The following is a 27,044-nucleotide window of genomic DNA, read 5'->3' as shown; positions in this document are numbered from 1 at the left end:
ATGAGAAAGATGTTTTTCGTGTACCTAAAAACAGAACGGTAATACATTTATTACACAATACGAGTACAAGGATGTCATTATACTCAAGTACTGGCTTCAAAAAAAATCCCGATCAGCGAGGTTGGGTATTGAGCAAGGCGGAGCACGCTTTGACCTTTTTCTGTAAATTTGACATTTATTATGAAAAAGTAAGTTTTCGTTTAGATTGTTTTTAGTTAGGTTAGGTCTTTTAAAATTTTTGTCGTTCCGCGAATTAGGTAGAAATTTAGGTACATTCTGCGTAGTTTCCTCTTAAAATTTACCGAAATAGGGTTTGCATGTCAGTGAAAATCATGATATTTTTTTATTTTTTTGGGTACGTTATACAGCATTACTACGGTTATTAAAATATATTGTAAATGGACTCGTTATAAGGCCCTATTTAACCTCCTTTCGGCTTTACGGGTAGTTCTATAACACCCCGTATATATATCAGCACACCCGGTGTTGTAACATCCTGTATATATCTTTCTTTAAAAATGTGTACATGATTATTAAATGCATTAGTTTCGAGTACTGGATTGCAATAAACATGCGATCTCTATCTAATCTAATGTGTGATGTTATCTCTGCTTGTTATTGGTCGGGATGAGGGGAGTGTGTAGCGACAGATACATCAACATACCACGAGCAAAGTTACTTTTAGCTAATAGTAGTAGTTTTATTTTTCCAACTGGAAAGGCAAAGGTATCATACCATACAGCCTAAACTTTTATGTATTTTTTATATATTATGAAAAATGATATTATGAAATGAGATGAGATGATATGGGATGAAATATAATCTCAGTAAAATAGTAGTCATTTACTGAGACTTTTTCAGTGGACTTTTGGAGGATCCCATGAAGTTACGTTCAGTGGCTTTGTTTCATTTTCCCACATTTGTACAATTGCACACATAGTAAAAAGTTAGTAAACCATCGTTATACATTTAAACCCGAAGAAACACTACATAGACAAAATAAAGCAAATCACATAACTTCACTCCTCGCGTTCCCGCCAAAAAGTCCTCATTTTTAGTTATTTCGAAATAAATGAAAAAATTAAGAAGTCTGCATATAATTATTATGTCAAATGTCAAAAACAAAATAAGAATACGGTCATGTATTGAATGTAGATCTTAAAATAAAACTATCGAACTTGACTTCTTTTTTCTGATATTCCCATTTTAATTTCACATGACCTAAGTTAAAAGTAAACTGAAATAAGTTAGCTATACATGTTTTTCGTGTACCTAAAAACAGAACGGTAATCCATTTATTACACTCCCTTAGATAACCACAGAAAAAAACAACTTAAGCGTGCGTACTGTAGAGTATAATCGCGTTGCAATAGTTAAGAACGATTTTGTCTTGTTTTTTTTGCTGTCCCTACTCGTTGGATTAGCGACAAGTGAATCCATTCGAGTGTCCGCAAGAGCCGTGGGATCTGTTGTTAGTGAACGCAATCAGTTAGCCCTTCTATAGTCATTTGTTAACCAATGCTAACGGCCGTCTAGTGTAGTGGTAAGTGAAATGGTCACTACGGTCAATACGATGTTTTTAATTGAACTTCAATTAAGTTTACCCATTTTTATTTTTACTTCATTTAAGATATTTTTTCCAAATTTTAAACTTTTAACAAAATGGCTCTCCTAAAAAGTTGCAAAAATGCCTTTCACCCCTTGAATTGTTTTAAGCCTTCACGACATTATAAACACTATTATATAAGGGATTCTTTCCACGACTTTTACATTTCTTGACTACCCGATATTACGGCGCGACCCCAAGCGCCATGATCACGGGCAGACTTAGGTAATTCCAGAAAAAAAAAACTGTCGACATCGAAGGTAACATATTTTCAGAGAAAGTCATCGAGTTCCAGTGGTAACACTCAAAAAATGGGCTAAAGAGACATATATATCTACAACTTACATCTTATTCGCAGTCCACAGTTTCAAAATATCAGGAACATATGAAATATGAAGATCATCAGGATAAGAATGGTGATGGTAACATAAAAATCTAGTTGTCCTCATGTTAAAAAATCTCAGACCACAATTAAATGTTGTGTGTTGGATTTATTAGGGTTGATAGACATCATCATTCATCATTCTCCTGCCCTTCTCCCAGTCACCTGGGGTCGGCGCAACATGTTTTCTCCTTCTATACTTCTCCATCATATACCATTTCTTCGTTCACTCCCTTCTTACACATATCGTTTTTCACGCAATCCATCCATTTCTTCTTAGGTCTACCTCTTCCTCTATATCCTTTCACATTCATAGTTAGCACTCTCTTACCAACCTCTTTTTCATTTCGTCTCATCACATGTCCATACCATCCCAAACGCGCACTTCTCAATTTTTCTGTCACAGATGCCACTTTCAGACTTCCTCTAACATATTACATATATGAAGGTTTTTATTTGGCCCAAGGTTATCTAGACTGGTACCAGAGTGACTAAAAAATGCCACATTGAGGTGTAAGATCCAAATTTCATTTGTATTAGAATAAGAGCTATTATATCCTTCAAATCGGAATGCGTAGTTGATTCGTAGCAGGAATCAACAGGTACCAATCTTGTGTTATGGGCAGTCATTGTTAATCCGTTTGTTAAACAACCTACCTATCTATTCACACATTTAATTCACCAGCTCTGTCTATATTTTGGTAAATTAAATAGCAGATTCATTAAATCTAAAACCTAATAAAGCCCTCGGTATCACGTAAAGCTGTCATCAATAATAATAATAGGAGGATAATATAAAAATTGCATATCCGAGCGTAGCGCACGTGGCGTTGCGATACTTATCTCGCTTCGCTTGCCACCCCACGCGGGACGGTACGGCCGCGTTTTGTTACCAATAACTTGGTAACGTTAATTTTAAATATTGACGATTGTGTTATCCAGGAGCAGCCGCACGCTTGTGAACGAGTTTTGAACAGTTTTTTTTTGTGATTGAGGGTTTTTTGGTGGTCCGGATGCCTTTCGAGTTTCACCAGGGAAGGTAGGCAAGCAAAGGCTCAGCCGAAAGGGGTGGGATTTGGTAACAGCTGCCCGAGCGACACCAAATTAGGCCTAACAACTCAAGAACAACTGCTTCACGAATGAATCTACTACCGAATCGGATGATGTCGAAAAGTGGTTGAAGGTTACAGTGTGATATTTTTTTTATTGCTTAGATGGGTGGACGAGCTCACAGTCCACCTGGTGATCCTTGGTTACTGGAGCCCATTGATATTTACAACGTAAATGCGCCACCCACCTTGAGATATAAGATCTAAGGTCTCAGTAAAGTTACAACGGCTGCCCCACCCTTCAAACCGAAACGCATTACTGCTTCACGGCAGAAATAGGCGAGGTGGTGGTACCTAGCCGCGCGGACTCACAAGAGGTCCTACCTAGAGGGGCTATTGCAGTTTTTTCCTGATAGCTGCACTCTGCTTGAAAGAGCTTGCTAGCATCTGTCTTAGCTAGATTGCCTTGCTGAATCTACCTACCACTGAATTTACCTACTGAGAAGATCCGGCGAGAAACTCAGTGGGCTGTGTCTATGGTGATTTATTGCTTCAGCCTTCTTTTTGTTTTAAGGCTTTACATATTCGCTTTTAGCGATAAGACCGCCTATTGTGCAAATGTTCTGCTTCTTGAGTGGTTTTTTTTAATGTTAATTGCGTTTTGGTGTGCAATAAAGTGTACTCTTTCCTTCTCTCTCTCTCGCTTCTCGATTTTAAAACATTTTCAAACATATGTCACATATGTCACATTTCAACTATCACTTTTTGTTTATTTTTGATGGCAGCGACATAAGCTGCGAACGTAAAACATTGCCCAGAGCAATTCCTGTGAATGACAACGGAACTGAGCAAATATGTAACAAAAACAATTCACCTTTCATATTTACTTTTCATATTACCCACTCAAAACGATTGTAAGCTTTAAATCCCCGAAATTGCGGTATTAATTTCCCTCCGACACTTCTTATGTTTTAAATAACCTCTATTATTTTGTTTTATTAACGAAAAACCAACCGTAACTCAACTATGCACAATATATTTTCACTTAGAAGTTTTTGATGGGGATATGATACGCGAAAATGAGCTTTAAGCTGAGCGTATATGGAAGGTTTTCGCATGATTTGATCAGTGTAGGGTAAAGCGCCTATCACTGACAACATGCATGTCACGTGCGCGCCACGCGTCACCCACGATAATCTTCTTTACTGAACTTCTTTGTTACAATTTGTTGCTGCGCTGATATATCGCCCTCGCGAGATCCGAATCTCAGATATGATCTAATGATATTTTAAATCAGCGCTACGAACGAGCTATTTATTGGATAAGCTGTTTAGAACTTGAACAATATGGTAGGGAGTATATGATCTTCATCGCTGCGAATCAAATGATATAATGAGTTTGCAGTTTTGAATCGTATTCGATCGACACATAAGTTAAATAAAACAATCGAACTCAACAAAAATAAAATGAGTATCATCAATGTACTCTACTGGTGGTAGGATCTCTTGTGAGTCCGCACGGGTAGGTACCACCACCCCACCTATTTCTACCGTGAAGCAGCAATGCGTTTCGGTTTGAAGGGTGGGACAGCCGTTGTAACTGTACTTGAGACCTTAGAACTTATATCTCAAGGTGGGTGGCGCGTTTGTGTTGTAAATGTCTATGGGCTCTAGTAACCACTTAACACCAGGAGGGATGTGAGCTCGCCCAAGCAATAAAAAAATCAACCCGATCCAAGCAATAAAAAAAGACCAATAAGGAATATCTCAAGATTTACCTGCGTATATTGAAACTTTATACCTACAGTGATGATGTTAATATAGTCATTCATGACCACGAAAACTGTAAGGTACTCGTAACATGGCAAACAAAATAAGGACGACAATAAAACACGCGAAATTAAACGGTAATTTTTTTACAATTATAACTTGAATGTCCTTGGTGGATGACTTGGGAAAATAACTTCAAAACTTTGACGTTTCAGCCAGAACTAGTTGATATTTCATGGTTTTAATATTCAAAAGATATCATCACTATATATTAATTGTATTGCTACGCTAAATTTAACGGCGCACGGGTTCGTTTCCGGACTTCGAAAAGTCAATAACTAAAAAAAAAAAACTGCAATGAGACCCTCCGCTGATGTTAACGTGACAAGAAAATATCGGGACAATGAAATAAAGTTGTCATCCCCAGCGCTGGGGAGCGTGCTAAATGCATTAATTTGGCCTGGATTTAGTGGCCCGGAAGTGATTTGCTACGGGAACGCATGTTACAGCCCGATATGACCCTGTGTCGAAAATTGACCCCTTACCACATTTTTTTTTCGGCGACAAACAATATTCGATTTAAAATGTAAGAAAATTGGAGCGTTTTTTCAATGTCGTGTCGCACTTTGATATTTGTATGAATAGTAAACAGAGCTTAACTTTTTTTTTGTCGAGCCTCGTTACTGTAAAGGCTTGACAATAGCTGTGACGTCTTTGTTTGTCATCCAATAATGAAACGCTCTAAGATCAAAATCAGTCCAAATTCAAAATAATCTAGAACTTAACTATGTATTTATCGCACCTTCAGAATTGAAGTGGCATAACTAAACATTTTTAGGAAACGTGTTTTTATACTTTCAACGACTTATAAACATGTATTCTATCAATTTACAAATTTATTTATTTTAAACTAGTTAACCCGGCAGACTTCGTAGTGCCTCAATCGATAAATAAAAGACCTAAACTTTTGTATAAAAGAAACTTAAAACAAACAAAAGGAATCCGCCCGACTGGGGACACATCAAAGGAAAAACAAAATTGTTATTTTTATCTAATTCCGAGCATTTTCATATTTATCCACCTTTTAAACTTTCTCTGGATTTCCACAAATAATTCAAGAGCAAAATTAGCCAAATCGGTCCAGCCGTTCTCAAGTTTTAGCGAGACTAACGAACAGCAATTCATTTTTATATATACATATAATATAGAAGATTAAACACGAAATTTAAATTTTGTTTAGAAAGGGACAAAGTACACTTTCCGTCACTTTTAAAATCAATCGCATTCCTTAAACCTTAAGGTATGCGCTTTAAGGCTTAAAGTATTAAAATCAAAATTGAAAAATTACAATTCTTCAAATACATTTTTGGCGTTTACCAAAAAACAAGAATGTTGGATTAACCCACTTCAATTCTGAAGGTGCGTTATGAAGTATCCCTTATCGATTACATTGTTATGATGATAGTTCGGCAGGTGCAAGGAACAACATTGTAATTCAGTTTTAGTTTTGTCAGTTACAATGTTACTCCTTGCATATATCGATATTATGACGTTGTCGTGGACTAAAAAATAAGGCGACTCGTATCAACCGATGCGACTGGGCCGGTATTCGAATCCCGCAGACAAATACATTTTTTGCTAATAAAATGCGTAGTTAGCATTCGTTGACGAACGACTTTTACGGTGAAGCAATAACATCGCGTAATAAAAATCAAATGCGCAAAAATTCTAATTTGCATAATTACTGGTGGTAAGACGTCTTGTAAGCCTGCACGGCTAGGCTTTGCTTATTTCTTTCGTGAAGCAGTAATGCGTTTTGCTTAGAAATCGGAAACCTTTATACTATGCAAACTGAGATTTAGACGTCATGTCTCAAAGCGGCTGGCCGTATTCACATGCCTAAAATTTTATATTAGAGTTTAATATAAAAACAAGATTGATGGTCTAGATTCTAGACCACTATAATACAATTAATATGTCAAGTAATTTTTAATTATTAATATAAACGAAGAGGCATAAGACACGCACAAGCTTAATAAAATCTGATGCTGTCAGAATCGATATCCCGGATATTAATATATTCAACATCTAAGCGCCCTCTTGAGAATAATTTTCGTATATACAATATGCCGATACTCGATAAACATACGTCTTACCCTATCTATATATACATAGATACCCTCAGCGGTGCCCTCGCTGATAACTTAAAGACTTTATCCCCTGTACAGGAATTTTTACGGTAACAAAAGCCTTCATATTTTCTTTATTCATGCCGTGTCAAAATCGGCCGGCTTCCCCTTTTAAGAGATGAAAAGAGAAATAAACGTACAACTCTTTCTGTCTCATTAAAATGCCGTATCGCCGTCTCGTTCGAAGGTTTTCCCTCTGTTTCGGTTTTTATGTTTTTCTCGATATTACCGTCGCGTACTTAAGCTACGTTTTTTTTTTTCTTTCTAGAAACGCTTCGGCGACAGGGTGAGTGCGCGAATTTATTAATTAATTTATGTTAAGTATTTTAAGGGAGATAGCGTTAAAGGGTGTTTAATAACCTCTAAAGGCCGTACAGACGTAAAACTGAGTATTTTTTTTTGTATATTCATGATGTTATTACCGTATCTTTTGCGGTACGTTGAGTTTTATTGCGAATATTTTCGTGAAAGAGTTGCTGCGATACGAGGTTAATGTCTTTATAAAATAAGATGTTTGCTTTTCGACGAACCTTTTTCGTTCAGATTCCATTCGAAACAACATTTGGTAATATCTACTAAAGTTAGATATATCAAGACGTAAGGAAATAATTTAGGTTTAATTTTATTTTGTCGTTGTAGGTAGACTAGGATGCGGCCCATCTCTTAGAAAGTAGTCATCGTAGCTCTTGGACATCAGCAATGGGTCGCTGCATACTACTATACATTAGATAGTTAGAGTACTTAGAATTTAAAGTTGCATCTTAATGATAAGAATCATAGCACTATAATCCACAGATAACACAAATAATAAACGGCTTACCTCAAACGCATAGACGCATCGAGGTAAAATAAATAATAAAGAACTTAAATTAAAAAAAGTAAAAAAATATATACCTAAACTTGAAACTGTGATTATTATTTGCAAAAAAAAAATCGAATTTCAAAAACAATCAACCTATAGCGTGAGTCGTATTGACGTCTAAAGAATATCTCCGAAGGGAGCGTCCCTGTATTCAAAAAAAGAAAAAAAAAAGTTATAACGTCATATTGTTTTGCCTCGAAGTGGTGAGGGGTGACAACGGAGTCTCCACGTAGTTCCGAACAGATAAGGTTTTTATATACAAGCAAATCTGTCTACTAATGTCTTGAAATTTATTTTGTTAGTTGTTTATGTATTATATATGTACCTTAGTGTCGTGTGTTGTCTCTTTAAAGTTGATTAATTTTTTAAATTAATTTACTAAAAAACTAAATCTAGACGAATGTTTGATTTGTTTAGTGGCTGGTAGTGATCCCGATTACTGTAGTACCACAGGTTTTCAGTTTGATTCCTGGGCGGAGTTTGTGTTTGTGAAAGATTTTTGGTATTTGGGTGTATTTGTTGTAACAGAGAAGAAAATCTTAGCTTGGGGTAGTCAAATATGAAACATTTTTTACAGTGTCTATAAACACCCAAAAACAAGCAGAGAGCTAATTATTTTTTATTTTTTTACTTGGCTTTTCTAATAGTTCTCTTTGCCTAAGATTACAGGAACAAACCAAAAACTATTTATGCTTAACGTAATTAATATTAAGCAATTAATACAAACAGGTCAATATTTAACTTGAGGAATTGATTACACCGAGTAATATTTACTACGTTTTTCTTATAAATTCTATTTGTAGCAATTTACAGGAAATACAGGCCCTAATAAGAAAGGCATTGGATGAAACAGGGGGTATTGATTTTATAAAAAAAAGGCGCGACGTGTCACAAGTTTGTTTTTTATTCCGTAATTCAGTATCTACTTGTACGTATGAAAGTCCGTCTACCTTAATGGAGTACATAGGTTTTAAAATGGCTGTTTAAATTATCATTTTTCACGTTTACGAGTTGCGCTTTTAAATTTGTAAATACTTTCTCTCAAGCCTTTGAATGTCGATTCGAAAATTCTAGAGTCATTGAACTTAAAGAAGTCTTTGACATTCGTTTGAAAAAATAGTAGATTAAACAGTTCTTGAGATTTTGCTTACATTGAGTCACAGCCTACAGATCTTATTAAAAATCATTTAAGTACATCGAATTTTATAATTTTTTTTTATAATTTCTTTATATATAACATTATCTATTGTCTACAAGTGGCTACAACTCCTCTCATCTGGTTACAGGAGCTCATGGACATTATGACGTTGTGGCCACCCACCTTGTGACATGCGACGATGTCTCAATAGGTATGGTATAATGGCTGTCTCAACTTTCAAACGCACGACTGTTCGCCGCAGAAATGGGCTGGGTTTTGGGTACCGACCCGTGCGGGCTTACAATAACCTCTACCACCAGTAATTACACAAAAGCGGTTTAAAAGAATAATAATATCTCAACAAGAATACTGACCGACAACGGCGTTCTAACATAATATCCCTTTGCCGTTACTAGTATTAAGACTTTTTTTCCTAATTTATCGATAGCGTCGAGGGGTTATACTTATTCTGGTTTTAATGGGTGAGTGAGCTCACAGGATTCGTCTGTTTATCATTAGCAAGTACTGATACATATAAATAATATTGATAAAAATCGGTGGAAATATGAAACGTAAGAAATTTGTTGATACTCACACTAGGTATGTTATCAGATGTGCAGACCCCTTCACTGAGCAGACGGTCCCGGATCTCCCAGGCGAAAATCGAAGGGCACTCCCTCTTGTACTGAGCGATCTTGCTAACTACCTCCGCTGTGGCTACGCGGGGCTTCGAGCCACCTATCGCGCGAGGTCTTATCGAACCAGTCTCGTAATACCTATAGAAAAAACAACGACAGATTACTTTCAGCGGTCACATCTAGTTAGATCAGTAGATATCTAGTTCTCGTACGCGCGTAGCTGGAATAGCCAGTTAGACTACCAGCGAATAAGAAGGGGAAAATAATGTATCTAGTGTTTAGTATCAATAGATAACAAGTATTTTCGTAGATACTGATAATAAGGACGAGATTAAGCCGTAATAAATATGTAATAGTTTAAAAAAACTTTAAAAAAATACGCTTTTATAGAAAAACTAACTAAAGAATAGAAAATAAATTTTAATAAATTTGAATTAAAAATAGTGTAAGAAAAAATGATTTATTATAAAAAAAGCGTGGGGGCATGGTATCAGTAGATATAAATATTTTATGAACAGATATGAGTAGAAGGGTTATTTTGATAATATCCTGAATGAATTAGTTGGATTTTCTATAAAAACGTATTTTTTTTAGTTTTTTTAAACTACATATTATTTATTTTTCATTTTTTAGTTGAATTTCAATTTTTTAAATTTTTTTTTAAATATTGAATTGTCATCGGTCCTTAATAAGCATGCCAAGTTTCGAGTTAATCCGACATTTTGAAGGGGGTCAAAATCATGTTCAAAGATTCCGTTACATACTAACATATATTATGTACATATATCTGAAGCTAATAAAAGCGTATTAAAAATAGTTTTAATTATTTATAAAAAATGAATTAAAAAAACCCTTGACAGATCACAGCACACGATACGTGATTGGAATTGTGATAATACTGGGACGCCCAGTATTATATTACTAAAGTAGTGTATAATAATAATAATATTAATAATAATAATAATATAACTCTTTATTTATATAACACCTTAATATGTACAGAGTAAACTAATAAAACAAAAGTCGGTGATATAAATCGGCGGCCTTATCGCTGAAAGCGATCTCTTCCAGGCAACCTTGCAGGGAGAGGAATAAGTTAACTGGACGGTGCTATATCTTAATAAACTTACATAAAAATATATACTTAAATACACATGTGAAAAATAAATACCATATAAGATAAACTTACATACGAGAAAAATTGTTTAACCCTTAAAGCGCGAACCGTCGATAGATCGACTCTCTATGAGTCCCTATAAAATGCGGAGCGTCGGAATACAGACTATTGCGCAGTTTGATTATAGGTATTAGGTATCGACCATGACGGCGTGACGTATGTACGGACGTGTCTTAACGCGCGCTTGTGTTAAGTTTTTAATAAGTTAATAACATTTATAAATAATAAATTAAAGCTATTTCGCTGTAAATTTAGCATTGATCATTGTATTATTTTAAGTTAAAGTTTGTATAAGGATATTTATCAAAAATTATTTAGCTATTTCTGAAAAATATGTGACAATAAGCTTAGCACTAAACGGGTTAATTTCTAGTATTAGTCTGTCATATTTCATCAAGAGTCGTCTTCTAACAAAGTTCGAATTCCAGCTAGCTACTTGAACTTCAGACTTAGCTGCTCCAACTAGTGTTTCTCATCAATCCAGTCATATATACCAGAGAATTCATTATCGATTCATTATCGATAATTCATTATCGATTCATTATCGAATGAAATTTATTTAAAAAAAATTATAGCGATCCAGTTGTATTGAAATTCGTTACCACATCCAGGTAGACCTTTCGGCGATATGGAGTATCATCGGAGTAAGGTGGTCGAACATATCAAGTTGCTCTGACGTATCAGGTTCGATACACGGTCGAGGAGGAACCTTTTTTTTTCGATATTTCGTTATTCAAGGTGACCAACTGTCGTCTATTTTTTTTTATGTATTAATTTTCGCGTAAAACAAATACTGAGTCACCCTTCTGGTCGGTTTATTGAATTATTATTTTTAGATTATTTATTGGAGCTAAGTTTGCATTGAGAATGTGGTTTACTGTGTATTATAGTTTAGGAGACATTGATTGTTTCTTTAAAATCATATTGAGACGTGAAAGGCTATTTGGTTTAAGCGAAATTTTTGCATTTTTGCAGGAGAGCCAGCCATTTGAATGTTAAACATATTCAACAATTGTAGTTCAATTAAAAAAATCAAATTGTTGATTCTAATACCAAATAAAACGGACCTTTAATTACAAAGACAAATCTCGCGTATTCATCCCTCGATATGTATTGATTTATATTAGTTTACATGTATTGTAATTCATAAAAAGTGTTTGTCTGCGGTGTTCTCAATATAGTACGAACACATATGGGCTTATAAATAATGCTGATTTGAAATGTTTCTTTTTTTTTAAAGACGGTATTAAAATTACAAGGACACGTATAGAAACAGTTATGTTATTAATATGTTTTTTGCATTAGCAATCGCGCTGATCACTTCAAAAGTAATTGTCAACCGTAGTATTAACATTATCAATGCACAGTTAACGAGACGCCAATATGAGCAGTTGTTAACCATTGTTATGTTATAGATATGCAACTTTGAAGGAATTGACCACACAATTTGGGATAAATTAGTTTCTCATGATAACAACGTCCAGGAAACCACTGCATACTACACAAAAAATATAAAGTCCGTCTAGTTAATTAGTTAAATACTATTTAGCTTGTAACTATCATCTCCAACCAACTATATATTTTAATATTCTAGTTCAAGTACTAATAAAAAATAAATAAGCCTTTGATTGCTGTTAGAGTTTAGAACTTATTTATCTATACATAAAATGATAACAATAGAGGTAAGAAAACTAACTATAAAATTAATTTAACTTAAAACATGTTCTCGGTATTCGGCTTATCTCTCCTCTTAACGGCAACGCCCCAAAGGTCTTTCGGCAAAGTCCTCCTCTAAGGATTTCCATTGTTTCTATCCTTTGCTGTATGTAACCATCCTGGCCCAGCTACTTGCTTCAAGTCATCTTCCCATCGCTTTGTCTATCTTCCCCTAGTTCTTCTGTTTTCTTTAGGGTATCATTCCGTTATTATTCTGGACCATTTCTCTTTCTTTTCTCTCAGCATATGTCCTGTCCAGCGCCCTTTTAATTTTCTCCATATTGATTGATCTTTTCCAAATTTAATCTTTCCTTTGATCTTTTTAAAGTACTAATAGGCCTTCCTCAAATAAGGCTTCATCCGATAGATCAAGCTACACATTGAAACGACGCGATTTTTTACATTACAACCTCCTAAATCTAAACCAATCTGTAATATCGTCTTTTCGCAATAAAAGTGTACAATTCCCAAAAATATTCGAAATTGAGTTAATATGCGGAATCATTTGGTATCACCAGTATTTTTCTCTTAAATACTGACAAAAGAGCGTAGTTTAGTTTTAGTTTTTTTTTAGTTTACCTGTTTTGACTACTATTAACAAAATTAATACATAATTTTATTTTCCATTAAAAGACAGATAATGTAACTGGTAAAAAATAAAAAATAAATGTTGCAAAGATGATTAATATTAAAAATATCACATGTTACACCTTTAAAACACTCTCCTGTAAAATTAGTAAGTTTTGAGATTATACAGTTTTAATGCGAGAAGACGATATATTATTGTATAACATTAATATATTGCGATTATATTAAATGCATAAAGCTGATATTACGCGCATGTAGGTACATTTACGTATCTATCAACGTATGTACCTACGTGACCGCAAAATTGATAAACAAAAACATGAATATCGTGTTACACGTCAATAAGGATCAATCTTCAAGATTACCTTGTGAGATCCTGGTAGTTTGTAGGACCTCGACTGGTCTAGTATTTTATAGCGACGCAGATTAGTTTTCTAATTTGTATTTTAGTTTCCGTAAGACACGTACGATGTAGTATTACATCGGGTTCTTGAATAGTAAATCGAATATTTTTGAAGCTCATTACCAGCTACCGATTTCTGTGGTGACGTTTGGAAATGTCAGCAATTTAAACGGCTTGCAATGTATGAAAAAAATAAATGCGAAATTGTGATATAGAAAATAATATGTTGTTTTTTGTACTTCGCATTAGATATCTATATATTAATACGTGAAGCAAAAACTTTGTATCCCTTTTTACGAAAATTGCGCGGACGGAGGTGTATGAAATTTTCTACACTTATAGAGAACATAGAGAAGAAGTGCACAATGCTAATTTTTTTTTAAATAATGCATAAAAGATACATTAAATCGATAAAGAAAACATTACACACACTACATACCATGTATTTGACGCACACACGCATGCATACTATTTATTGCCAAACTTTTGTTCTTGACGTCTGTGGTCAAATTGAGAATAAATTAAATATTGTTTGTCTTTATTAATATTTTTTTAAAGTGTAGCCTTGGCGAAATTTGTTATTATAGAAGTATAAAATACAATCATAATAGTGTACAAACTTACAATTCCAATTAATTATAGTCGAATTTCGACTACTGCAGGACCTCTAGTCCATTTAAATCAGTCATCTAAAACAAACTACCATTAAAGGATGCTAAGGCTTTTTAGCGCGGTTTCGCTTTATTCAAATTTAGAAGCGACCGAGCGTATTACCTATTCAAAAATAAAGAAAAGACCTTGCCTATTTATAGGAATGCGTAAACGCTCTAGAACGGGTAACGCTGTGGTTACTTTGAGGCGATGGCAGCTATGATTGTGCGGTCGGACCCGGTTATACCCGGTGTACTATTTCGACGGCATTTTTGGGATGCCGCGGTCTTGTTTCATATAGTTTGTTTTTAAGCTGCGGTCCGTATTGACGTCTGATTGGCATGTGATGTATGTCGTAATTCTTTTAGGCAGTTTCGCGAGTAAGCTTCACGTTTTCACTATATTTTCTGGCTGAACGTTAAATGGCTAATGGTTTTCATAGAACAAAGCTAAAATGTGGGGTCCAAGTGCCAGTTGCTTTGGAAAAAGTCTGCCTTAAACGGCTTCTTAAAAGCAGGATTCGAAAAGCAGATTGCGATTATTAAGCGTGTCAGATTATATTATAAATCAGATGTTTATTCGTCAACAGAGAATTAGGAAATCACGAAATTTCATTTATCAAAGTAACTGGGTTGTCCACTTTTTTGTTGTCTTTCTAATTTTACTATTTTATTGGTGTATGATTAATGCAGGAAATAATTTTTGGAACGAAGTTCCTTATCGCGCGTTGTGAAAGGGGGCTAGACGGAAAAAATTCTTACGAAAAGTTGTCACGATACTTTTTGCTATAAATTCTTACGAAAAGTTGTCACGACACTTTTTGCTGTAGTAAGCTATTGTAAGCTGTGCGGCGTCGCATGTTTCTCTGTCTGTCTGTCTGTCTCTCTCTCTGTCTCTCTCTCTCTTTCTTCATACCTCGAATAGAACTTTAAATTAATATTTTTATTATTGGGAACTTCGTTCCTATCCAGTGTCCCACGACACCACACATCTTTTTTATTTCCTGTACTTATTCCTGGCGTAACTTGAGAGAATTTGCTAACACTAGACTTAGCAAGAGCAATGCTTCGCATAATCTACCACCGAATCGGAATCGCGATTAATTCTCGGGGTATGATGCTCAATATAAAAAGAATAAAAATAAATTCTTGCCACCAAAAGAAATTTGTGGTGTCATCTCAGAGATGATTGACTATCCTCGTCGAACTCTTCGTCATCATCGAGCGAACTGACCCATAGACACAGCCCACTGAGTTTCTCGCCAGATCTTCTCAGTGGGTCACGTTTCCGATCCGATGGTAGATTCTGCGAAGCACTGCTCTTGCTTGGGCCAGTGTTAGTAACATTCTCAGTTTGAGCCCCGTGAGCTCACCTACATATCAAGGAGAAGCTGAAATAGCCTCTCAAGGCTATCAGCATATCGACGGTTGAAAGGCTACTAAGTGACAATAACTGCTTTGTACATAAATAATAGGCAATAACCATATTCGATGCGCAAAAAGAATATATTTCTAGGTCTATTAAAATCATTTCAATCCTACAGCTAGATTCGTTTAAATATATTTTTTCCAGGTTTTCCTCAGGTATATTTTAAATTAATTTCAACTTTGAATCTATTAGTCTACTGTAAAGTTCACGCATTGTCGCTTAGTCACGTTTGCCTTTCAAGCGTCGATGTGTAAAAAAAAACGCGTCGTGATGTTGAACTATTAAACTTTGAGCTTCGCACTGACCTGCCTAGTATTTTGGAGACGCAGCCGTTGGAGACCTGCAGGATGCGGCTGATGTCGCAGGGTCTAGCTCCGGAGTGCGCCAGTTCCACGATCTTCTGCCGCGTCGAGTCCGGCAGAGGTCGTCCTCCTACAAACACGCCGCCGAGCTGGTTAACACCGCTGTGACCTGCCGCACCATAACTCTGCTTACTCCAATTAATCATCGCCTTCAACACGACGACTCTTTTAATCACATCTTAAGGGGATCTAGTATCCTTAAGCTCTAAAGTCTATTAGAATCTAAACTCGATAAGGTATTTTGTGGATCAATTAGATTATTTATCATCTATTGGAGTAATTAAAGTTATTAAAAATGTTTTTTCGGTTTCGTTGTGTGACTGAGAAACATTTTTTCGAAATAAAATTGGGTCTAAGGCGGAATTTTTAAGCTCTAAAGTCTATTAGAATCTATACTCGAAAAGGTATTTTGTGAATCAATTAGATTATCATCTATTGGAGTAATTAAAGTTATTAAAAATGTTTTTTCGGTTTCGTTGTGGCTGAGAAATGTTTTTTTCGAAATAAATAATTGTTCTAAAGCGAAATTAAGCACTATAGATTTATAGTTTATCTTTTTAATTAACTTTTATTAATTTTATAAGATAAATATAGTGAAATTTAATGTTAATGATAGCTTATACGATCTCTAATAAATGGAAATAATAATAAATTGTTGAAATATAAGCTCTATCTAAAATGAATCTGTAACTGTATTTTGATACGATAACTAAAACATTGTGTTGGCTCAATAGAAATACCGTGAGAGTCTACTGCTATTTTTCTTAAAAGTCAAACTGTGTGGGTTGATCGAACCTTTGAAAAACCTAATTGAAATAAATATTGTAAAATATTTAGGTGGAGTTTTTTTTTATCTTATTCCTAAAGAACACACAAATACAGATCGTTTATACTATTTATTTATTAACTTGCACCAACAAAGTGATCATCAATACAAAACATTGACAAACTGACATAAGTTCATGGCAGATGTCACCTCAATTATAGGTGCAATCGACAGTGCATTGACAACAAAAAAATAAAATAAGCATGGCGCGTAACGGAAGAAATTAAGATGGCGCGTAACCGAAAAACGTTACATACGTTTTTTCTTCCCTACGTCGGTAAAGAAGTTTCACTTCAAAAGATATGATAATACTATGATGGAATGCTAGACTAATATAGAATGGTGAGCACCATTACCTTTACCTTTATGGGCGATATCGTCCATTCGGTCTAAGAGGTTCCCGTCGGGGGGCCATGGACTGATCGGCGCGAGCTGCTGCGCTGGCAGCATCGTGTATACTCCGTACTCTTCTATTGTGGCGCCCTGGATGATAAAAAGAAGATAAAAGACTCGGATGACTGACGTGTCATGTCGTGACATTTGAAGTCGTCGTGGCCTAAAGGACGTCCGGTGCATTCGTGTTGAGCGACGCACCGCTGTTTGAATCTCAGGCGGGTACCAATTTTTTTAATGAAATACGTACTCAATAAATGTTCACGATTGTCTTCCACGGTGAAGGAATAACATCGTGTAATAAAAATCAAACCCGCAAAATTATAATTTGCGTAATTACTGGTGGAAGGACCTCTTGTCAGTCCGCACGGGTAGGTACCACCACCCTGCCTATTTCTGCCGTGAAGCAGTAATGCGTTTCGGTTTGCAGGGTGGGGCGACCGTTGTAACTATACTTGAGACCTTAGAACTTATATCTTAAGGTGGGTGGCGCATTAACGTTGTAAATATCTATGGGCTCCAGTAACAACGTAACACCAGGTGGGCTGTGAGCTCGTCCACCCATCTAAGCAATAAAAAATAAAACCATCTAAGCAATAAAAAATAAAAAAAACTCGGTGATGCAATAAGTTAGCGCCCGCGACTGTTGCGCTGAGGATCGTGGGTTCGATACCCACATCGCTTATTGCCTATATTATACATTTGAACGTATATAAGTATGTTAGTCAGTCTCTAATACCCATAATACAGGGAATCATAATTTAGGGCCGGGTGACCGTGCATGGTTTGTTTCCAGTTATTTATTAAAAAATAAATAATTATAAATGACCCTATTAAACCTCCTGTCCATACGAGCTAACAGCCCATCTTAAGCACAGAACATGGACGCCTTATAATTTTGAAGAGGGAATTTTATTCTAAAGTTTTATCGTACGGAAAAATGAGGAAGCTTGGTTCCCAGGCGCTAACGTCTAGGTATATACTAAGATTCATATTTCTCAATTATTAAATAGTGTGTAAAAGAAAATTAATAGCCCCTGGTCGGTTATCCGTGACCAAGAAAATAAAATTTTCGTAAAGTACACGAAACATGGGAAATAAAATAACGACATTAAAAAAATGGATGATTAAACGGTAAAATTAGTTTTAATTACGTCTACTAGTCGAGATCCTGTAGATCGAATGGTAAATAGTCGACGTCGCCCAAAACACGTCAATACGAATCCTCCCGATCCATTAATGGTGCTTTTAGGTACCACAAGCACCGGTCTCCGTCCTCATCGAACCCGCCGCTAGCGACGAAGGGCTCGACGAGCGAATTAACCCATAGACAAAGCCTACTAAGTTTCTCGCCGGATCTTCTCAGTGGATCGCGTTTCCGATCCGGTGGTAGATTCTGCGAAGCACAGCTCTTTCTAGGGCTAGTGTTCGCAACACTTCCGGTTTGAGCCCCGTGAGCTCACCTACATGTTAGGGCGAAGCTGAAATATCCTCTTAAGGCTATCAGCATAGGTAGAAATAAAAAAGTGTAAACTACTCTTGAATCTCCTGGTTCGTCTAATGGTTAGTGATCTTGCATACGCCGTGGAATCTGGGTTCGATTCTCGGTCGGTCAGGGTCGTTATCAAATATATTCGTTTGTCAATGAGCGTAATTATTGTTGCTTAGTATGTGTGTCAAAAGGACAATAAAATGATTGCTTAAGGGATGGGGAAGTTTGACTCGTAATATAAAAGTGAGGCAAAAGGGGACCTATTTTGAACGATAGCCTGACAAAAAAAATTATTGCTTACATAATTGATTTTAAGGTCGTTTAGATTACATTTATTATTTTATGTGTGTAAATTAGAATACTTATGATCAGAGAATGAAGGCTATATCTATTTATATATCTGTATGTTTTTGGTATCGCCGTGGCAATGGGAAAATTGCAATTTTATTGAATTACAAATAATTCTCGCTCATTTAGAAAATCGTTTCGTAAATATAATTTTAAATTTCATAAAACATTTGTAGCACGTTGACAACAAAAGCTGACAGAACGTACAAAATAAGTATAGTTCATCATACTTGTAGAAGTGAAATAGAGAAGTGAAAGTTATTGGTACTACTGGGTCTTTTTTCATTATTATTTTTCTCGGTAAGAAAACCTTGCGTTTGTTAGTCAGGGGAGTAAATGGGTCGATGCGCTCACGGAGAAATTCGTGCTCACGGAATACCTGAGCCTAATTTTTTTTTTTTATTGTTTTTTGTGTGGACGAGCTCACAGCCCACCTGGTGTTAAGTGTATATATACACTAACACTACTACTGTAACTATACTTGAGACCTTAGAACTTATCTCAAGGTGGGTGGCGCATTTACGTTGTGGATGTCTATGGGCTCCAGTGACCACTTAACACCAGGTGGGCTGTGAGCTCGTCCACCCACCTAAGCAATAAAAAAAAAACATGCCACTAACATACCACTATACACTAATAAGTGGATGCTTGCGCCAACATACATATAACTTCGAGATGTTTTAATTATCGGTAGGCAGCGGCTTGGCTCTGCCCCTGGCATTGCTGAAGTCCATGGGCGACGGTAACCACTCACCATCAGGTGGGCCGTATGCTCGTCTGCCTACAAGGGCAATAAAAAAAAAAAAAAAATATATTGTCTGTAAATTTTTTGTTCTTTCGAGCATCGCTAATAAGTACAGAACCGATTTCAAATAAGCTTTATAAACGTTATAAATGCTTAATATTAATATTAAAATTAAACTTTCATTATATTTAGTTCGATTGCCGAGGACCGGAGATAGCGACCGAGAATCGTAACTGATCAAAGATTCGAGTGCATTGAGTGCATTATTCTTTTTTTTTGTGTAATTTAGGGCTGTCAGAACAACAGACTGCAGACTATTAAATAAACCAGTGGTCGCCCGGTAGTCGAAATTGGACTATAATTAATTAAAATTATAAGTTTGTACACTATTATGATTCTATTTGCAAAGACTATTAAACTTCTATAATCACAGTTTTCGTCAAGGCAAAAAAATAAATAGTATGCATACGCATGCACACACGCGTGTGCGTCAAATACATGGTAGTGTGAGTAATGTTTTTTTTTATTGATTTAATGTACTTTTTAGGCATAATTTTAAAAAAAAATTAACATTCTGCACTCCTTCTCTATATTCTCTATACGTGTGGGATATTTCATACTCCTCCGTCCGCGCAATTTTCGTAAAAAGGGATACAACGTTTTTCCTTCACGTATTAATATATAGATGACAATATTAAAGTTACGTCAAATTTTCCAGTCTTCAAATGCAAATCAAAAACACGCATTTCCCGGTGGTGAAGCGTCTTTTGAGCCCTCCTGGCTACACTGTCTTTTCTGCCGCGGAGCTGTAATGCATTCCGGCTTGAAGCATACGGACAATTATACCGTTATAAGATCTCATGTTTCAAAATGAGTAGCGGCATTCACGTAGTACTGTCTATGCGCTCCGGTAACCATTTAACACCAGGTGAGCCGTGAAATCGATCACCGATTTTTTTTATTTTTTTTTTAATGCTTAGATATGTGGACGAGCTCACAGCCCACCTGGTGTTAAGTGGTTACTGGAGCCCATAGACATCTACAACGTAAATGCGCCACACACCTTGAGATATAGTTCTAAGGTCTCAGTATAGTCACAACGGCTGCCCCACCCTTCAAACCGAAACGCATTACTGCTTCACGGCAGAAATAGGCGGGGCGGTGGTACCTACCCGTGCGGACTCACAAGAGGTCCTACCACCAGTAAAATTGAGGCAACAGAAAAAAAAAACGCCATCACGCTTGAATTTTACGATGTTTACACAAATGAAAATTAAAATCATTCTTGCGCTCAACCGAAATAAAATCGTACCATTGGCGTATTATGAAAATGCTACTAAAATTGTATAGTTTTCGATTGTGTTGTGTTTTCCTTTTAATAATAATAATCAGTGAATATGCCTTCAGTATTCATTTCACAGATGATTTAATATCGGATTTATATAATGAGTATGTAAACGCTTTGAACATTGGTATGTATAAACGGAAGTTTTTGTCAAACTGCTGACCTGGTTTTAATATTAAATTAATATAAAAAAAAACCTAATAATTTTGGCTCGCAATTGAATGTTTGTCCCAGAATCGAACAGTACTACAGTTTTTTTTTTAACAAACACCAACCCATGAAAATCATGTCAATGATAAACATAAAATATACGCTATAATAGTGCAGATTGATTGCACAATACGCGTGTCATATTTAATTGCAAATGTAGCGAGGTTTGGGGGAGGCCTATGTCCAGCAGGGGATCTCTTTGGGCTGATAGTAAGTAAGTGGAGACCGCGAATTGGCAAACGCAGTACAGGACGCCCTTAGGCACGGTGGAGTGATAATCTGTGCAGGGTGGAAAGAGCTGGATGAGAGAAACCAAGGATCATGCTCAGTGGCGAGCAATTGGAGAAGTCTATGTCCAGCACTGGATTGATATAGGCCGATGATGATGACGAAGTAAGACGCTCGACATTCCTATGATGTACCGGTGATTACTGCTACTCATAAACGATAAAAAGCCAAGTCAAGGCAAGATATTAATAAAATTAAAAGATCTTATTGTTATAAGCGCGGTGTCGAAAGTTCATGCGATTAAGAAATTCAATAGAACAACATCACAGAAGCGATCGACAAAAAACTGTTATAGTAACTCTTTGTTTACCAGTTAAAGAAAGTGACAATGACGCATCTCGACGCCTGTACAAGAACAATAAAGTATACAAAGTACACGTGAAAAAATTGAAAGAGGTTAATGGTTTCAAAAAGCACAATCTTCATATATCGCGTGAAGCTGAAAATAAACCCCTAATATACATAGATAATCCGGTCGAAACGAATATACCACACACCTTTATGGGTATTGACGAATTTAAGAAATTACTCACAGACAGAGCTTTGCGACATTCACCTATGCAAAGTACCAGTAAGCCCAATGTTTATAGATTGAAAAGTCTGGAAACTAAAATAACGGCTATTAATGATACCAAACACATTAAACTAATCAAGAGAAGTGAAGTAAAATCAGAAGTAACAAAAAAGGGAACACAAGCAGATAATACTAAAGAAATATTACGTAAGAATACGATAGTTATAAAAAATGTTGACGCAGCAACCGCTATCAGTATGAATGTGGTACGTCAAGAAGCCGAAATCATTACGCAAGCTCCAACAAAACCGTCAACTATCACCTCGGAGTCAACTGGGAAAACAAAAATTTATGAAGCTGTTGAGACTATAACAAATGATGAAGAAATTTCGAAAGCGCGATCAGCTGCTTCTACTACTGCTTCTACTGATATCAAAGGCTTCGATTTCACAACCGTTTCCAAAATTGCGGAGCATTCTGTAAATTCGACACCAGAAAAAGAAAATATTAGCACAAATAACATCAATTTAACAACGGTGTTTAATAATACAGTTATGCTTGAAGTTACTACAGCGAAACATTTTGATGTTAAATACAATATTACGACTTTGGAATCAACTATAGGAAAATTAAAGTCTGTGAAACGGACGACTACAAATAAACAATATAAAAGTTCCACTAGAAAAAAAACATCAAAGAGAAGTACATTATCGGTAAGTATTTGGTTTAAGGGACGATAAATTTACGCCTATAAAATATTTTAATTAAAAAAAAATTTATATATAGTAAGTATACAATACCGTTTTGATTATGTATATATGTATTCAAGTGTGTGTATCTAGCTTTGTTATTTTTTTTATTTTTACCCATGTAGCCTATAGAATAGCCCCTTACACGCTGATAGCTTAAGAGGTTATTCCAGCTACGTTTGAACATCTAGGTGAGCTCACGGGCTAAAACTGAGAGAGTTTGTTCACACTAGCCTTAACAAGATCAGTGATTCTCGGAATCTACCACCGAATCAGAATTTCTTGTTATTCGAAGCGAGATTTTTATAGCACTGTTTGGCACTTTGCTGTAAAATACTAAGCTCAGATAGGCCGTCTTCGTCATTATGAGCGTTGAAATCACGCCCTTGAATTGGACGGATTTTGAAGGTTTTTCGAAATAACCTAGTTACGGTTGTATTTTTAATGGATAATTTATAGTTTTGTCGAGAAAAAATTCGTAAATGAAGGTAATACCCAAAAGCGTTTTCGCGTAAATCGTTTCCTTACTTGCAGTCGAATAAGTGAGCAGTTTTAACTTAGTTATTCGGACAGACAGACAACCTTAGAGCCCATCTCATAAGCTGTTACCCGAACTGAGAACTTAGACAGCGTGGTTGATGTTGATAAATTCAATGACTATCAATCATTTATAACTACTCTTTATGTCACGACTTTTAGAAAACTAAAAACAAAATTAAAAGACATTAAGCATCCTAAGTACTAATATTTATTCGGCTTAGTTTTCTAACTACTAATTGTATCCGAATTTCTTTTAAATATTATTATTATTGATATAGCAATAAAACTAGTTTAATTCCCACTCACAACCCTGTTCATCTTGACCCTCCCGTGAATAATGGAATATAAAGTAAATCAATATAAATGTAATAAAATAAATCACACAAAACGAATTACGGAATCTACGGAGATTCTCGTATAGTACACTTTTTGGTTTAAATTAATTTGGTATTTTATTTGAAGCCCTAACAGTTAAATGTTCTTGTTTTGTAATTAAAAATTGTAATCTTCAACAATGGATCTACTAACAAAATGCCATAATACTATTTATGATTTTATTTCTTTCAGAGACCACTAGTTTTCATGGGGGGTTATAATTGAATATACAATTGGTTAATAATAAAGCTTGAAAATCTACAATTTTGGTAAATAGTGTTTTATTAAATTTCATATATGTTACTCATACTAAAATAAAATAGATTACTATTAAAGTTGATATGCGGTTTATCGGGTCTGAAGATTTCCGATGTGATTATTTCTTAATTTTGATAATGTAAAATTCTTTATGTCAATATATGTTGCTTAATTTTATAAGAAATCTCAGTACCAACTTTGTAAGCTTCAAGATATTTGATATTTTAAATATATTTGAACACATACCTTAACTTCTACCTAGACAAAAAATCCGAGTTATTGCAACAGCAATAACTAAAGTCTTCTTCAACTGGTCGGCATGAACATCACTTTACTAAACTAATAACGAATTAAGCAAATTATTAAGGCTTTACGATAAATAGTTCTTGTGCCCGTGAAAACTCGTAAAACGATTTTCCCGCCGAACAAAACGTCAAACTGTCAAACGCGCGAACATCGTGCCTCCAGTCCGGTATAAAGGCGCCACTTCACTGATTACAAAATAGAATCTCACGTGGACCTCCGCTGCTACGGTATACCTTATAACTATGAAGGGCCATCGAGACGACTCTATTCACGCTCACCCTGGCGAGAAAGAGATGCCATAAAGTGTCGACACCCATTGTAAGCCGCTTACTGAATTTAGGACTGCTCATTTGTGCGACAGAGACGCCTAGCTTTTTATTGTATAGTCTTAATTCACGCTCCGCCCATTCCTCATTTAACCCCACGGCGGTGGGGGAAACGGCCAGTTTTAAATTATCTATTATAATAAAATTATTTCGCGAAATAAGGGGTTGGTTATGTTAATGATGTGTTTAATTTATGTCTATGTCTTTATCTTAGAAGTGGCTGACGACAGCGTCGAGACGCGTTATTTGCGTATGAAAATTATTTTCCCTGTCACTTTAATAATGTTGATATGTTTGATGAATTATTTTGACTTGGTACTTATTATAATAATTTTAATTAAACATTCGACATAATTTTGTATTTAAGCTTGTATTAAAAATAGAGATCTAAGCCTTGTTGTTGCAATTATAGTTTTGTTTTAGTTTTATTATTATTATTATTTAGCAAGCCGATATTATAAATTAGGTAATATACACCTTACTTTTCTGTATTTTTTTCTTCGGGGCAACCCTGGTAGCGTCGGTAAGGGTGACGTCGATGAAACTCATTACAGATTTAGAGTTTTTTATAATTAAGATCGATTTTTTTAGATGGGCAAATCAACTAATCCATCCAATCTTAAGTGGTTAAGTGGTGTTGATAGGTAGTAGTTGATAGTAAGCTGAACAATATCCCGCCACTCGTCCACTTTGTAGTCGTCGTGGCCTAAAGGACAATACGTCCGGTGCATTCGTATCTAGCGATGCACCGGTGTTCGAATCCCGCAGACGGGTACCAATTTTTCTAATGAAATACGTACTTCACAAATGTTCACGATTGACTTCCAGGGTGAAGGAATAACATCGTGAAATAAAAATCAAACCAGCATAATTAAAATTTGTGTAATTACTGATTGTAAGACCTCTAGTGAATCCGCACGGATAGATACCACCGCCCTGCCTATTTCTGCCGTGAAGCAGTAATGCGTTTCGGTTTGAAGGGTAGGGCAGCCGTTGTAACTATACTGAGACCTTAGAACTTACATCTCAATGTGGTTGGCGCATTTACGTTGTAAAAGTCTTTGGGCTCCAGTAACTACTTAACACCAGGTGGGCTGTGAGCTCGTCGTCAACCTATCAAAAAAGGCAATAAAAAATCTCCATTATAGCTGTGCGTCTAAATCTTACGCGTAGAGGGCAATGCAAGAGAGGTTGCAGCCTTGACCTGGCCAGTCCTCCTTACGCGAGATCTATCGTGCGGCTTAACACTCTTAACCCTGCCCCGCACCATCACGAGCTCGATAGAAAGATCCGTGACACATATCCAGAAAAAGAGGCCAGATAAGAGCCTGCAACGTGCAGGAGAGGCGTTTCATTATTTTCATTCCTCAAGAATAGACTCGTTGTTGCGAAATCAGTCCACGATATCCGGAGTTTTTCTCCAGAATCACATTTCAAGTGGGTCTATTCTGCGTTTTCTACTATCTCCCAGTGTCTAGGTGTCTTTGGAACAAAAAAGAACATATATTTCCAAATTTAAAGAGTATAAATTGCTCGTAAATATCTACTGAAAAAAAAAAGAAAATAGATCAACGAACAATACTAAAAATATCAATTAACTGTTTTGTGTTAAAAAAATCAAAATCTTATAATTTTTCTTAACCAAAAAGAGAAAAGAAACAGCCTGTAGACAGAGGAGATAATAATACTTCATTGTTTAAAAATATAATGTTATGTAGCTGTTTATATAAAGCAAATAAAAATAATAGGTTGGGGAAAAAGTCTTTTCGCATTATAGTATGTATGAACTTGTAATAAAATCTCTTTGGCTATTTGTATCTGGCTGGTTTTGATATCATTAAAAGTTTCAATTTTAAAGAAGATAATTCCTAATTCAAACTAGGAAAATATGTGATTTTTATTATTTTTGCCTCTGGGTCTGCGGAGGGACTTCGGTTCCCTCTGTATTCTGTACCGTATGTTCCATGGGGAGTGCTCTGAGGAATTGTTCGAGATGATACCGGCATCTCGTTTTTACCATCGCACCGCCCGCCACCGGAGTAGAGTTCATCCATACTACCTGGAGCCACTGCGGTCATCCACAGTGCGTTTCCAGAGATCTTTTTTGCCACGTACCATCCGGCTATGGAATGAGCTCCCCTCCACGGTGTTTCCCGAGCGCTATGACATGTCCTTCTTCAAACGAGGCTTGTGGAGAGTATTAAGCGGTAGGCAGCGGCTTGGCTCTGCCCCTGGCATTGCTGAAGTCCATGGGCGACGGTAACCACTCACCATCAGGTGGGCCGTATGCCCGTCTGCCTACAAAGGCAAAAAAAAAAAAGGTGAATCTAATGAAGAAATTCGATACATTTAAAAATTTTACTACAAAAAT

General features: G+C 35.9%; 1 protein-coding gene across 2 annotated transcripts in view; it reads right to left on the bottom strand.

Moving 5' to 3' along the window:
- Nucleotides 1-24,680, bottom strand: part of LOC101745187 (paired box protein Pax-6) — an 81,971-nt gene extending 57,291 nt beyond the window's left edge. Inside the window, exons 1-4 of one of the 2 annotated variants that reach the window (XM_062672018.1) lie at nt 24,288-24,680; nt 17,147-17,267; nt 15,902-16,028; nt 9,591-9,771 (exon numbers count right to left, since the gene is read on the bottom strand). In XM_062672018.1, coding sequence (XP_062528002.1) covers nt 9,591-9,771; nt 15,902-16,028; nt 17,147-17,234 — 396 coding nt within the window. In that variant the 5' untranslated portion in view covers nt 17,235-17,267; nt 24,288-24,680. The remainder of the gene's footprint in view (nt 1-9,590; nt 9,772-15,901; nt 16,029-17,146; nt 17,268-24,287) is intronic. The other variant, XM_021348736.3, reaches the window with a different exon arrangement.
- Nucleotides 24,681-27,044: the final 2,364 nt, after the last annotated feature.

This window comes from Bombyx mori, chromosome 14, assembly GCF_030269925.1.
Source record: "Bombyx mori chromosome 14, ASM3026992v2".
In the NCBI taxonomy this organism is placed as follows: domain Eukaryota; kingdom Metazoa; phylum Arthropoda; class Insecta; order Lepidoptera; family Bombycidae; genus Bombyx; species Bombyx mori.
The sequence above is the reverse complement of the archived record's forward strand: the minus strand, read 5'-3'. Positions and strand labels throughout refer to the sequence as shown.